Source organism: Euwallacea similis, unplaced genomic scaffold (assembly GCF_039881205.1).
Source record: "Euwallacea similis isolate ESF13 unplaced genomic scaffold, ESF131.1 scaffold_76, whole genome shotgun sequence".
NCBI classification, from domain to species: domain Eukaryota; kingdom Metazoa; phylum Arthropoda; class Insecta; order Coleoptera; family Curculionidae; genus Euwallacea; species Euwallacea similis.
Window position 1 is genome coordinate 37501 of NW_027098701.1, and position 15000 is coordinate 52500.

Sequence of the window (15000 nt, forward strand, 5' to 3'; positions counted from 1 at the left end):
ACGTCAAAAACAAAGGAGGGTCACGTGGAAGACAAATACCGATGCCGGCCAATCTATCCACTGTACGATCCATAAGAGTACTATAATAGTTTTTCCTTGTGTTCGGACTATTTCAAATTTAAATTTGCAAGTTCGACACATGTAAAATGTAAACTACGGGAACGTCGAAAAATATAATTTAGAGGCGTGCAACACATAAACTACGGACACGTAAGAGACAAACTCTGGGAGGATACGTAAAATGTAAATAATTATGGTCATGAGGAAAAAAATACCGGTGCCGACCAGGCCACCCACTGTACGACTCTTAAGAATAATATGATAGTTTTTGTTGCATTCGGATTGTTTCAAATTTTAATTTGGAAGTTCGACACATGTAAAATGTAAACTACGGGCAAGTGAAAAATAAATTAGAGGTATGCAAGTTATAAGTAAAAATGAGAATGATATATTCCTACTCGGAACGGATGAAAGATTCAGGTAAAGTAGGATACTGGAATTGGATGTGGATCGACGATGTGTGTGTGTGTGTGTTTCACGTTTCTCTTTTTTTTCGATATATTTGTGGTTCTGAAAAGAACCGATTTGTAGGCGCACTAACGCCACTTCTCCGGTATTCTTTTGTTTTGTTGGAACGACGCGAATCACCGTTATTCTGGAGCCACTCTCCCACACAGTCACCAAAACTATAATTTTACTTCTTTTTTTTCGGAGTTGTCGGTGTTTTTTTTTTCGAAGCAACGGCAGCAGCCGACGCACTTTTTGCAGTTTTCGGTTTGGGAGCTTTAGGCTTTTTCGTAGGTCCGGGTTTGTTCGATTTTTTCGCTTTCGACGGTGATCTACCTTTATTCGTCGAGGTAGCTGCCGATGAAGCGGCTGCAGCGGAAACCGTTGTCTTTTTCGAAGTTTTCTTTTCGGCAGTGGCCGTCTTCTTCGTAGCTGCCGAGGTTGTAGTCTTTCGCTCGGCGGCGGCCGCTGCTGCGGCTTTTTTAGCTTTGGGCGAAGGGGCCGATTTGATTAGCTTACCCTTAGTATCATCACCACCACCACCGCTACCACTACCACCACCGCCACTGATTGCCTTGGTCACCGATCTTCGGGGTTTACTCGCCGTTTTCTTTTTGTTCTTCTCGCCGGCGGCTTGTTTAGACGTTCCCGAACCCGATGCGGACAACTTAAACGAACCCGAGGCTCCTTTTCCCTTAGTTTGTACAAGCGCCCCGTTGACGACGGCCGTTTTAAGATATTTCTTAATAAACGGGGCTACCTTTTCGGCATCTACCTTATAATTGGCGGCGATATACTTCTTGATGGCTTGCAAAGATGATCCTCCGCGTTCCTTTAAACCTTTTATTGCGTTCGTTACCATTTCGGAAGTCGGCGGGTGACTCGGCTTCGATCTTGGATTCTTCAATTTCTTTTCCTTCTTCGAAGGAGAACCGGCTGGCGTTGTCCCGCTGACTGTTGTACTTTCCGTATCGGCCATGGTTAATCACAAAAACAAAAAAAAAAAAGAAGAAAAATGTCACAAAAGCACGTGGGTACGAACGCACGCACACGCACACACACGCATACACACACACCACACGAGAATAGGTGAAATCGAAATTACGAAATTACGATTTATAGGCGACAAGAAAGACGACGGCACGAATTGGCGCGTACTAGCGGCAAGCAAAACGAAACGGAAATGACTCGTTGGAATTCGAACGTTGGGACAATATTAAAAAGGACGGGCGGAGGACTGAACGGCACGGCGTAGACGATCGACGGCTCTCGACTTGCTTTACACCGTCGACGTGTTAGTGGCTTCCCGTTTAAGTAACAAATTTCCTTATTCATCACGATATATCCGTTAATCTTGGGTTTTAGTAACGTTTCGCGAACTATGGGCTTTACGTCGACGAAGTGAATCGCCGTAAATAACGCATTTTAACCACCGAACTGACCGATGTAATAACACGTGATCAACGATTTTGCATCAACGGCATAGTTTGAAATCGTACATATCGGCACCGCAACAAATCGAACGTAGGAAGATGACGAATTTCGACAAACGGGTGTATACCTTTTGCCGTGGTATAATCGACAATTGCGTCGACGTCGAGGCAGGATCCTTAAAAAAATAAAATACGTTCTAGTGTCACCCCACCGAATCGGGCGACATTTTAAGCAAACGCAATCGACCAAAAGTGCTCGTAAAATGTCAATTTTACCGAGATTCGAAAAGTATCGTGTAATTCTCTGAGCGAAAAGGCACAAAACAACGGCTAAGCGATCTATTTGATGACGATTCGGTCGTTCCTACGTTTAGTAGTCGAAATCGTTATGTATTAGATATATGTGCGCACACACACACACACACACATGTACATATATATATATATAATGTGTGTGTGTGTGTATAAACAATATCAATATTTTATGTGCTACATAATAAGTTAAGCTATATATCGAACATCATGGATGACATGTTTATTTGTTATAATTAATGCATATTTAAATGACATTCGATCGCAACGGCATCACAGGACGACGAATTAATTAGATAAATAGATATGATAAAAACTAAAATTCCATTAAAGCAAAAAAAAAATCTGTGAAAGATTTTCTTTTCGAAAATACGTGTTGTGGCTCTTAAAAGAACCGATTTTTTTTTTTTTTGTTCCTTACACGTGAGACTCAACATGATGCCTACTAATCATTCTGTTTGCAAATCACACGCACGCACACACACACACACACACACACACACACACACAGTCACATAGACAATCGGGCGGCGGCGACAGCAACAGCAACAGCAGATACACGATACACAATCAACAAATCTAACCGCCAAATCCGTAAAGAGTACGTCCTTGTCGTTTCAACGCATATACAACATCCATGGCGGTGACGGTCTTTCGCTTTGCGTGTTCGGTGTAGGTCACGGCATCTCTGATTACGTTTTCCAAAAATACCTTCAAAACTCCACGGGTTTCTTCGTAAATTAAACCGGATATACGTTTCACCCCGCCACGTCTTGCCAATCGTCGAATCGCCGGCTTAGTAATACCTTGGATGTTGTCACGAAGCACCTTACGATGACGCTTAGCACCTCCTTTTCCCAGACCTTTTCCACCTTTACCTCTGCCAGTCATCTCGATAACTGCTGTTAAACGTTCGTGTTTTTTATTTTCTTGGAACTTTCGAAAGCGGGATACACAAACACTAACAATACGACAAGAGACGACACGTCACGTCAACAATAGCTGGACTGCCGGCGAAATTTCAAAAGCGTCAATTTTATATTCGGTTCGGAGGCTCCGCCCCTACCTAGTCGTTCTCCGCCAATACCGTCACGAGGCGACCGAACAAAAGCGGACGGCGATCGAGCGGTGCGTTATTTTCGTTTCGATCGGCGTCCCGTGTGTCGTTAGTCGTGTTCGTTGTCGCTCCGTGTGTTACTGTTTGTGTGTGTGTGCACGATTGATTTGTGAGATTCTAATTTCGTTTGTTCGTCGCAAGAAAAAAAAAAAATGGCTCGAACGAAACAAACTGCCCGTAAATCCACAGGCGGAAAAGCTCCCAGGAAGCAGTTGGCCACGAAAGCGGCTCGTAAAAGTGCCCCGGCCACGGGCGGAGTGAAGAAACCTCATCGCTACAGACCCGGTACGGTGGCACTTCGAGAAATTCGCCGTTATCAGAAGAGCACGGAACTCCTAATCAGAAAATTGCCGTTTCAACGTCTCGTTAGAGAAATAGCTCAAGATTTCAAGACTGACCTGCGTTTCCAAAGTTCGGCCGTGATGGCACTGCAAGAAGCTAGCGAGGCCTATCTCGTCGGTCTGTTCGAAGACACGAATTTGTGTGCCATTCACGCGAAACGCGTCACCATTATGCCTAAGGACATACAATTGGCCAGACGTATCAGAGGCGAAAGGGCTTAAGGTAAAACTTCCCGATTCGAATCAATAGTATATTACTAGTAGCAGTGGAAGTGCAGATTTTGAAGGAGAGCGTCCGAAAAAAAAAAACAAAAACAAAACGGTTCTTTTTAGAACCACAAAACGAAATTGAGAAAAGAAAATCGTCGGTCGATCATCGTCGATAACATTCGATAACTCCTAGTCGTAATAGAATGTTAGTGCGTAGTTAAAAAGGAAGGGAACGAAAAAAAAAAAAGAAAAGATATCTCCTTAATGGCGTAGGACGAGTAGAGCGGTCGAAACCGGCGTTCTGTTTATCTACTACTACTACTAACACCGATACCGACCAGTCTACTTACGGTACGACACTGCGAGGAATTTTAAAGATTTGTTGCACCGTGCACACGACCACACTTTCGAAAAGCTTCGCAATTCCCAATACCATCGTTCTATTATTAATTGTGGCACGTATGTCCGACACACAAACACAGTGTGTCTGCGTATGTATAGTTAAAATATAACGAGAGAATTGTACAAGTGTTATCGAAACGTTTTTTTTTTTTTTTTTCTTCCTTCAGAAAACTAGGACTAAATCTATCTAATCGACTACTCGCAGTTCGATTTTCTTTTATGTATAATGTCGTTTTGGTCCTTAAAAGGACCGATTTTCATTTTCTTATTGTGTTCTATCGGGGTGTCTGATCGAACAAAAACAAACAAACAAACAAAAAAAAATTACTTGGTTTTGCTGTCGGTCTTCTTCGGTAAAAGTACGGCCTGAATGTTCGGTAATACACCGCCCTGGGCGATGGTGACTCCTGAGAGAAGTTTGTTTAATTCCTCGTCGTTTCTTATGGCCAATTGCAAATGCCTGGGAATGATACGGGTTTTCTTGTTGTCCCTTGCGGCGTTGCCGGCCAATTCCAACACCTCGGCGGCCAAATATTCCATTACCGCGGCCAAATATACCGGAGCTCCGGCTCCCACTCTTTCGGCATAGTTTCCCTTGCGAAGTAAACGATGAATTCTTCCGACCGGAAATTGCAAACCGGCACGGCTGGAACGTGACTTTGCCTTTCCCTTCACTTTACCACCTTTGCCGCGTCCCGACATTTTGTTTTCTTTCTTGAAGTAAATTAACGAACACACACACACACACACAGAGAAAGAGATAGAGAGCGAGAGAGAGAAAAAGACGCACAAGCACAAACGACAAAGAGAAAAACGAACCGAACAAGTATAACTATCGACGACAACGACGACTACACCACGAAGCGACAACGACGAACCGTTAAAGTAGAATGAACTGCTCGCTCGATGCTGGTTGATTTTTATTGGTGACAGTGCTGGAGTGCACTCTTACACCTTTGTGGGCAGTTTCGAACAATTGGTTAATTAAGACAGCAAGTTGTTTAATCAATCAATTGATCGTTGGGGAGTTTTGCACGTGTACTCACGTACGTACGTTTTATGACATGTGAGCGTAAGCGTGCGTTATGGTATTGTGGTTTCCCATGTTTACGTGAGTTTTATTGAGGTATTATGTATTGATTTGTGTGCGTGTAGGATTATACTTGTATTGAGGTTTTTAGGTTTTTGTGTTTGGTTGCATTACCGTTTGGCTCAGGGGCAAACGTTTGTTGGATGAGCGGGTTTGCGTGTTGTTTGGTTTCTTCAAAAAATTTTTTGTGCCTGTTTTGTATGTATTTTTTTATTGTTTCGGTGTTTGTGTCATTTCTGATGCATGAATTTCTTATGTACCAGGGAGCATTGGTTATTTGTCTAAGCATTTTATTTTGGAAGGTTTGAATTTTGAGAATGTTCGTGCTACTTGCCTGACACCAGGCAACACAAGCATACGTCAATGTGGGACGGATGTATTGTTTGTAAATGAGAAGTTTATTGTTTAGATTTAGTTTGGATTTACTGTTTAGTAACGGATACATTATTGCTCTTTTACTGTTTGCTTTAGTGATTTGCTTGTTAATGTGTTCACACCAAGTAAGTTTCTTGTCCAAGGTGACTCCCAAGTAGTTGACTGAGTTTTTCCATTTGATTTCATGTTTGTTTATGGTGAGGTGATTTTGTGGGTTTCGTTTTTTGCGAGTGATTAGAATTGCTTCAGTTTTATTTGAGTTTATCTTTATCTTCCATTTCTCAGTCCATTTTTCAAATAAGTGAAGTTGGGTCTGAAGTCTTATAAGCGTCCTGGCAGTGCTTTTGTCAGTTGTGAAGCAACAAGTGTCATCGGCGTAGATTGATAGTTCGGTATGAGGGGCTTTCGGAATGTCGGCTGTGTATAGATTGTAAAGATGCGGCCCTAGGACAGATCCTTGAGGGACTCCTGCTGTCATAGTTTTTATGAGGGATTTGTGATTTCCGAATGTTACTTGAAATTTTCTGTTGTTTAGGTATGTATGAAGAAAGTGTACGTAATTTTTTTCTATGTGGTATTGGTTAAATAGCTTATATATGAGCCCTTCATGCCAAACTTTGTCGAAGGCCTTTTCAATGTCTAGCATGACTAGGCCAGTTGATTTGTTTTTTTGAAGACCTTTAATTACGTTTTCAGTAATGCGAGCTAGCTGGAGTTCAGTGTTATGATGTTTGACGAATCCGAACTGTTCTTTTGGGATAACTTCTTCTGTTTTGATGAGTAGTCTTTCAAGAAAGACTCTCTCTAGGATTTTGGAAGACGACGCAATTAAACTAATAGGTCTCCAGTTTTGGGGGAATAACTGGTCTTTATTAGGTTTCGGGATTAGGATTATATTAGCTATTTTCCATGGATCGGGGAAATGGTTTAGTTCGAGTGATTTGTTTATTATGTAAGTTAGTTGTTCCAGGTAAATGTCTGGGAGGTTTTTTAGTGCTCTGTTGCTAATTAAGTCAGGTCCAGGAGCTTTTTTATTTTTAAGGTATTTTATTATTTTTTTTATTTCTTCAGTGGTGGTGGTAGGGATAGTGATGGATACATGGTTTTGTGATAGGTCTGTAGTGAAGTTCTCAACGTATTCGTCGAATTTCCTATTGTTATTTGAACTTTTATTGGGGCTGAATTGGTCTTCGAGTGATTCGGCAAAAGTTTCAGCTTTGTCTTCTTCACTGAACACCAATCCGTTCGGACCGTGGATAGGTTTATGAATCGTTTTTGGTTGAGAATTGAGTTTCAGAGCTTTTTTTATGTCCCAAAGTGAGTTGTTCTCTGTGTTTAGTTCTAATAGAAGGGTTTCCCATTTTTTGTTTTTGTGTTTTTTGATGTCATTTTTGATTTGATTTGTGAGTCTGTTTGCTTTTGTATTTATTTTTGGGTCAAGGGTTATTTTTGCAAGTTTTTTGAGTCTGTTTCTTTCTCTAATTAGATTTCTTATCTCGTTAGGGAGAGAATATAGATCGTGGGTGGGGCATGGGAATTCTTTGGTTGTGTGGGCTATGGTTTCATGTATTTTTTGAGTGAATAAGTTTACTGCTTCATTTAGTTGGAGTGGGTTTTGTACAAGAGGTAGTGTGAGGGGATTTGATTCGAGTAAGTTCTTGAAGTCCCTCCAGTTAACTGCTTTTTGGGTTTGAGGTATGTCTATTGGATTTGATCCAATAGTGATGAGGATAGGAGAATGATCTGAGCTTAGTTCGTCAACGTTTTGTATGTGTATGTCTGTGTTTAAGTTTCTGTGTAAAGCAATGTCGAGTATATCCGGAGATTCATGATGAAAATGGGTAGGCTCTAATGGAGCAGAGATGCAGACATTATTTTCCATGGCATATTTGTTCAGTCTTATTCCATCCGCATTACTAGACCTACAGCCCCACGTTTTATTTTTAGAATTTAGATCTCCAGCAATTAATATTTGATTATTGTTGTTAAATATGTTGTCAAGATCTAGATTATTCAGTCTTTTTTTGGGGGGTTTATATGTCGAGTGTATATCTATAGGGCCAGTAGTTAGATGGACTTTGATTGAGGTTTGTTCAAGTGTGTCCAATTTTGGTGAAGGAATTAAGGTGTGACTGATTTTATTTTTGATTAATATTGCAGTGCCACCACCACGATTGGTAATCCTGTCATTTCTGTAAGTTGTGTAGTTTTTGATAGTAAAGTTTGTAGCCGGTCTCAAAAAGGTTTCCTGAATAAGTATTACGTCATATTTCTCTTCTGTTACTAGGTTTGCCAATTCGTGTCGTTTGGGAAAGACCGAATTGGCATTCCAGCTTAAAATTGTAATGGAGTTAGGTGTTATTAAGTTCGCCATTGCGGAGTTGTTAATGAGAGGACGTGTGGGATTGTTATACATTTAAACGATTGTGTTTAGGGAGTTTAGTATGGGGTTATCCTTTATTAAGTTGGAAAGAATTTCCACACGTACTTTCATTTCCTCTGGTGAGAGTGATAGTAGTGTAATTAAGTTATTACTAGGAGCTTTATTGACGAGTTTAGTAATTTCTGTTTTATTTTTGGGAGGGTTTTGTTGTGTTGGCGGGGGAGGAGGTTGGGTAAGTTGTGAACGTTTGCTCCAATCGTATAGTTTTGTCTTGCTAGGATCAAGAGTATTGGTTTTTAGAGGTTCAGATTTCTTTTGTTCTTGAAGGGGACGATTTCTGGGGTTTTTGGGGCACTTAGTATGATTGGCCGCGTGCGGTCCGTCACAATTTGCACACTTGAGGGAATTGTTGTTCTTGTTGGGGCAATTTAGATGGTAGTGATTACCTGCACATTTGTGGCATCGCGGTGAGGCACTGCAGTTTATTGAGGAGTGTCCAAATTTTTGACAATTTTTGCACTGTGGGGGAAGGTTGGTGTGTCTTTGTGCTTCGATTTGCACTGGCATATAACAAACATGTTTCTCATTGTAAAAATTGTCTTGTGATTTAGGTAGAAGTATTTTGACTAGTGAAGTTTTTTGATTTCTTGAGTTTCTCAGCCGAAAGCATTCTATTACATCATATCCTTTATCTATTATGTCATTTTTGATGTCGTCTATGTCTATGTTTATATCGAGACCTTTGATGATGATGTTTAATTTCCTGTCCTCGGGAAGGAAATATGTATGGTATTCTACTTTATGTTGCTTAAGTAGTGTAGTGGCTTTTCGGTGGTCGTCTGAAGAATCTGGGAAGATTTGTATTCCCAAGCTTGACTTTTTTGTTTCAAGAATTTTGACATTTTTTTCCTTGAGTATTTTCATTGCCTGTAAATACTTATTTCCTTCCCTTATGACTATTGGTACTGTTTTGGGTGTTTTAGTTTTATTGTTTTCAGATTGTGTAGGTTTTGGGTTTTCGTGTTTTTGTGGAGTGAGGGAGTTTTGATTGTCTTGTTTTTTTTTCAGTTCGGAATTTGTTGTTTTAGGGTGATTTAGTCTTACGGGTAATGGGGGGAATTCATCCAAGGTGTCCATTAGTTCTACTGCTTTTTTTGATTGTGTATGTGTTTTTGCGTGTGAAGATTGAGATAGTAGTTGTGGATTGTTTTCAGGAATTGTGGGGATTAGTTTGTTTTCAAAGTGAGCTTTTAGTTGAATTAATAGCTCGCCGTTTTGTCGAGTTAACGTTTTAATGTTTTCATTTAATTGGACGAGTTGTTCTTTAAGTGTTTTGTTTTCATTTTCAAGGGCTGTAATTTTTTCCGCAGAATGTGCGAGTTTTGCCATGTATGCGTCAATGTTTTGTGAGTGGGTCTTTTTGATTTTAACTTCGGGAAAATCAGGCTTACCCATTTCTGAAGCTTGCGATTGGAATCGCTCGAAGTGTTTCCTCCAACGTAGTAATTGCGGCTTGATTGGCTTACACTTTATGATGGTTTTTTTTGAGTGTGGTTGTTCAATATCGGTAGATCTTTTGAATTCTCTGTTGTTTATGCTTATACGACTACTCATATGCACTATTACTGACGCGCCGGAGTAATATTGTAGAATTCGACACGCGACGAGGGTCTTCTTACTATGAGAATGTACACCACGAAGCGACAACGACGAACCGTTAAAGTAGAATGAGAATAGAATGAACTGCAAAATCGAGCACCGTATTTATGTGGAACGACGCGACCAACGAAATCGCTCCGTTTCTCGAAACGGAGGTGGGCGGGGCTTGTTAAGGGACTCGCTCCTCACTTAAATAGACGTCCGACTGGAGTTCACGTTTAATAGTAAGAAGATCCTCGTCGCGTGTCGAAGTCCTCGCGTTCGGTTTGTGTGTGGCGTGAGATTGTGTTTTTGTGTTTCTCGAAATTTTTCGTTTCTTTTTTTTTTGTTTGTTCGTTTGTTTGACGCGTGATCATGCCGCCGAAAACGAGTGGAAAAGCCGCAAAGAAAGCCGGTAAGGCTCAGAAAAACATATCGAAGACCGATAAGAAGAAAAAACGCAGGAGGAAGGAAAGCTACGCGATTTACATCTACAAAGTGTTGAAACAAGTCCATCCCGACACCGGAATCTCCAGCAAAGCGATGTCTATCATGAATTCTTTCGTGAACGACATATTCGAACGGATCGCCGCCGAAGCGTCTCGATTGGCTCACTACAATAAAAGATCGACGATTACCAGTAGGGAAATACAAACGGCAGTTCGATTGTTGTTACCGGGCGAGTTGGCCAAGCACGCCGTAAGCGAAGGTACGAAAGCCGTCACCAAGTACACTAGTTCGAAATAAACACGATCGTTCGATCCGTCCTTGCATGACAACGACAAAAGAAAAAAAAAAAAAGAAGAAAATCGGCTCTTTTAAGGGCCACAATTTACGAAAACAAAGGAAAATCGATTTTTTTTTCCCTTATCGCCGCCAATCGGTAGATATTTGCAACCTTTCATAACGCGGACGTGTGGATGCGTGCGCGTGCGTGTATGTGTTAATCGCGTAAAACATTTTTTTTTTTTTTTTCCGTTTCTTGTTACGTTCGAATTTAGGAGACATACGCCACCGATGCGTCAAATTAAAAAAAAAAAAATTCTCCGAATGCAAAGAAAGACTATTACGTTAGCTTTACGCGTCGTTTACAGTGGATAGACTGGACGGCACCGGTATTTTTTATATCTTTTTTTTTTTTTTTTTTTTTTTTTCACGTGCCACTACTTTATATTTCCCTACTGGTCCATAATTTGTTTACGATTTATAACATATATTAATTTTTTCGTCGTCACCATCAGTGAATATTAGAAAACGGTCTACACCACGTATGCGTCTCTATTTGGTAGTCAGTCCATTGAGGCAGGGAGATAGATACCTTACGATATCGCACGAGTAAGAGTTATCGACGATCAAAAGGTATGTATATTTTTGCTTTTGTGGCCGCGGATGCATGCATGTACGTAGGTATATGACGTGAGTATAGATTTGTCGAATAACAACTTCGGTGATAGGAGGAGGGATAGTCTATTTCGTAAATTAGCAAAACATTTTACACGATCCTAACTAGAGACATTACAGACATTTATAGTATATACACACATATACACATAAACTAGAAACATATAAAAAAAAAAATACACACGCACACGCACACACACACATTGGTACCGTCCAGTCTACTCATCGGTCGACACGCTGGAAAAATAGAAATGATCAATACTCGAACGTTTCTCTTTTATTTCGAGGTGTTCGTGGTTTCAAAAAAAAAAAAAAAAAAAAAAAAACGACTTTTAGAGGCGCACCAACATCACATTTCCTTTGTTGTCATATCGTCGGATGAACGACGAACCACGGTCGTTCCGGAGAGTCTCCCACGCAATCATTAAAAGCTCTAAGCTTTGCTTTTTGGTTTTTTTTTCTTGTTCTTCTTTTGGGAACGTGGGCGTTTTTTCGATTTCTTTTTTAAAGCAACAACAGCAACAGTAAAAACACGAGAACGCGCACATAGATTAAATCTAAACTAAGAGAAATGACGTTTCTTAGGCGAGAGGAAAGACAGCAACGCGAACCGACACGCACCAAAAGCGGAAAACAAGACGAAACGGATGTGACCCGTCGGAATCCGAACTTCGAGACAATATTACAAAAGACGGACGGAGGACTGAACCTCATAGGAGAGTCACGACGATCAGCAGCTTTTAACACGTTTCGACGTAATAAAATAAAGTACAAAAAAGTACATTTATATATATATATATATATATATATATATATAAATTTAAAAAAAAAAAGAAAAGAAACAAACGAGAAAAAAAAAAAATTAAAGAATAGATTTTCTTTTCGAAAAAAAAACATGTTGTGGCTCTTAAAAGAACCGATTTTTTCTTTCGTTTTTTGCACGTGAGACCTAACGAAATGTCTACTTGCCATTTTTGATCGGTCGCGAGGACGTGTCCACGCATCAGGTGACAGCGGACACACACACACACACACACACAGATACACACACACACACACAAACACGCGCGCGCGCTCGATGAACAATCAACAACAAATCTAACCACCGAATCCGTAAAGAGTGCGTCCTTGTCGTTTTAATGCGTATACGACGTCCATGGCCGTGACGGTTTTTCTCTTTGCGTGTTCGGTATAGGTCACTGCATCCCTGATTACGTTCTCCAAAAATACCTTCAAAACTCCACGGGTTTCTTCGTAAATTAAACCTGATATACGTTTCACCCCGCCACGTCTTGCCAATCGTCGAATCGCCGGTTTAGTGATACCTTGGATGTTGTCACGAAGCACCTTACGATGACGCTTAGCACCTCCTTTTCCCAGACCTTTTCCTCCTTTACCTCTTCCAGTCATTTCGACACGTACACAAGAAACGCGCAAAAATGTTAATTACAAAACACGAAACGTCACGTCAACAACGAAAAACGACGACGACAAAAATTGGACTGGCCACGAAAATATCCAAATTCGTCGCTTTTATATTCGGTTAGGACGCTCCGCCCCTACCGATTCGATCTCCGCCAATCGCGTCACGAGGCGATCGAACAAAACTCCGACGGCAAACTGGACGCCTCGTTATTTTCGTTTCGACCGGCGGCGTCTCGTGCATCGCGTTAATCGTGGTCGTGGTCGTTGTCGCTTCGTTTGAGTATTATTGTGTGTGTGCACGTTCGTTTGTTCGTCGCAAGAAAGAAAAAAAAATAATAAAAGAAAATAAAAGAAAATGGCTCGTACGAAACAAACTGCTCGAAAATCCACTGGTGGAAAAGCCCCCAGAAAACAGTTGGCCACGAAAGCGGCTCGTAAAAGTGCCCCGGCCACGGGCGGAGTGAAGAAACCTCATCGCTACAGACCCGGTACGGTGGCACTTCGAGAAATTCGCCGTTATCAGAAGAGCACGGAACTCCTAATCAGAAAATTGCCGTTTCAACGTCTCGTTAGAGAAATAGCTCAAGATTTCAAGACTGACCTGCGTTTCCAAAGTTCGGCCGTGATGGCACTGCAAGAAGCTAGCGAGGCCTATCTCGTCGGTCTGTTCGAAGACACGAATTTGTGTGCCATTCACGCGAAACGCGTCACAATTATGCCAAAGGACATACAATTGGCCAGACGTATCAGAGGCGAACGAGCTTAAGGTAAAGCTTTCCGATTAAAATGAATAATAATAATAATAATAATAGTTGTAGTAGTAGTAGTAGTAGTAGCAGCAGTAGTGGAAGTGCGAATTTTAAAGGAGATAATCCAAAATTAAAAAAATAAATTAATTTAAAAAAACCGGTTCTTTTTAGAACCAGAAAAGAAAACAAAAAAAAAGAAAATCGTCTACCCACGTACCGCAAGTATTCTTCACCCGAAATTTTCTATACGCCTCTATTCGTTTCTCCCTTGAATACGTAGTAGTACTATTATTTTTTTTGTAGAACCACACAAAACAAAACGTAGTAGGAAATCGTAACGTTGAAAATATCTACCGATGGAGATAACACGAAATATAAATAAAAATCGATTTTCCTTTATCTCAATAAATATTGGCTCTTAAAAGAGCCGATTTTTTAGTGTGAGTGCGATAACGAGAAATAAATAACAAAAAAAAAAATAATAATAATAAAAAAAAAGAAAGAGAAACTACTGCCGTACGTTCTCTCAGAATTACGAACGATGAGTAGACTGGACGGTACCGTTCACGAACAGGACGTGCCCGTAGTTCAGGTAATGTAGGGGCACGTGAAATTGTATAACTAATGGGGGAACGTCCTTTATTTTTCTTTCCTTTTATTTATTTTTCTCGAACGGAACGTTTCGTGCGGTTCCGAAAAAAGACCGATTTGTAAGCATGCAGTTGAAAACGGAGGTTACGACGAGAATTGCTACAATAACAGAGGGTTACAAAGAGGATTGCTAAAATGAAAGAGGAGCACAACGAAGAGCTCTACAATAAAACGTCTAGAAAAAAAAAAGTAGTCCTCTAAAAAATGGCCACAAGATGGAGGAACCCCGAGGATTGATTGAGTTTGAGGTTTAGTGACGGGGTGCGCCTTTTTTTAAGACTTTGGCAATGCCTCCGTCACACCCCCCAAAAATAATCTCGTCTTTGATGCGCCTCGAAATTCCTCATTTGGGCCTTTCAGACCGAACGACAGGGAATATATCTCAACGTACAAAAATAAAGAAAGCGTGGATAGAGAAGGAAGCACAAAAAAAGAAAAAAAAAAAAAAACATATAAAAATTTACTCACCCTTCGTACGCTTTAGTATCCATTCCGAAAGTTTCGAAACTTCAGCAATTTCGTAATTGTAACCGCGAAGCGCTGTCAAAAATCTTAAAAGTGGCTTTTGCAAAAGAAGTTAAAACTTCTGAAACAAAGATTTTTTTTTGGTTTTCAATGCCGCTCGGCATCGCGCTGCGGCACTTTATCCCGTCTCCGTCTCTCTAGAAAAATTCACACGTGTTTGTGTTTAAAAAAAAAAAAAACACGAAAAAACACTTGTGCGATTTTTCTTTTACTCCTTTCACAGGCACACACAGTGTACATCGACCGCGTGCACAAAATCACTCGGTAACGAGACGACGCGCGAGGTCCCTACGTATTTATTATGTTTTAAGAAAAACATTAAAAAAAAACAATACGCTTTTTCTTTTATTAGCGCATCGCGTCTATGCACAAATTGTCGAACCGCACGCACATTCACTACACTAACACAGCCCGGCGACAACAACACCACACGCTCGCGGA

General features: G+C 40.7%; 7 protein-coding genes across 7 annotated transcripts; 3 read left to right on the forward strand and 4 right to left on the reverse strand.

Annotated features, from left to right (window-relative positions):
• Positions 1–674: 674 nt before the first annotated feature.
• Positions 675–1585, reverse strand: LOC136419102 (histone H1-like). The gene has a single exon (XM_066405277.1). It carries the CDS (start codon positions 1484–1486, stop codon positions 695–697), a length of 792 nt encoding a protein of 263 aa, XP_066261374.1. The 5' UTR covers positions 1487–1585; the 3' UTR covers positions 675–694.
• Positions 1586–2795: 1210 nt separating this feature from the next.
• Positions 2796–3234, reverse strand: LOC136419097 (histone H4). Its single transcript, XM_066405273.1, has one exon. The coding sequence runs from the start codon at positions 3141–3143 to the stop codon at positions 2832–2834; it is 312 nt and encodes a 103-aa protein (XP_066261370.1). The 5' UTR covers positions 3144–3234; the 3' UTR covers positions 2796–2831.
• A 211-nt stretch (positions 3235–3445) lies between these two features.
• Positions 3446–3933, forward strand: LOC136419089 (histone H3). Its single transcript, XM_066405265.1, has one exon. It carries the CDS (start codon positions 3522–3524, stop codon positions 3930–3932), a length of 411 nt encoding a protein of 136 aa, XP_066261362.1. The 5' UTR covers positions 3446–3521; the 3' UTR covers position 3933.
• Positions 3934–4598: 665 nt separating this feature from the next.
• LOC136419091 (histone H2A) lies at positions 4599–5058 on the reverse strand. Its single transcript, XM_066405266.1, has one exon. It carries the CDS (start codon positions 5022–5024, stop codon positions 4647–4649), a length of 378 nt encoding a protein of 125 aa, XP_066261363.1. The 5' UTR covers positions 5025–5058; the 3' UTR covers positions 4599–4646.
• Positions 5059–10156: 5098 nt separating this feature from the next.
• On the forward strand, positions 10157–10602 carry LOC136419094 (histone H2B). The gene has a single exon (XM_066405270.1). It carries the CDS (start codon positions 10184–10186, stop codon positions 10553–10555), a length of 372 nt encoding a protein of 123 aa, XP_066261367.1. The 5' UTR covers positions 10157–10183; the 3' UTR covers positions 10556–10602.
• A 1547-nt stretch (positions 10603–12149) lies between these two features.
• Positions 12150–12700, reverse strand: LOC136419099 (histone H4). The gene has a single exon (XM_066405275.1). The coding sequence runs from the start codon at positions 12617–12619 to the stop codon at positions 12308–12310; it is 312 nt and encodes a 103-aa protein (XP_066261372.1). The 5' UTR covers positions 12620–12700; the 3' UTR covers positions 12150–12307.
• A 262-nt stretch (positions 12701–12962) lies between these two features.
• On the forward strand, positions 12963–13415 carry LOC136419093 (histone H3). Its single transcript, XM_066405268.1, has one exon. It carries the CDS (start codon positions 12990–12992, stop codon positions 13398–13400), a length of 411 nt encoding a protein of 136 aa, XP_066261365.1. The 5' UTR covers positions 12963–12989; the 3' UTR covers positions 13401–13415.
• The last annotated feature ends 1585 nt before the right edge of the window (positions 13416–15000 follow it).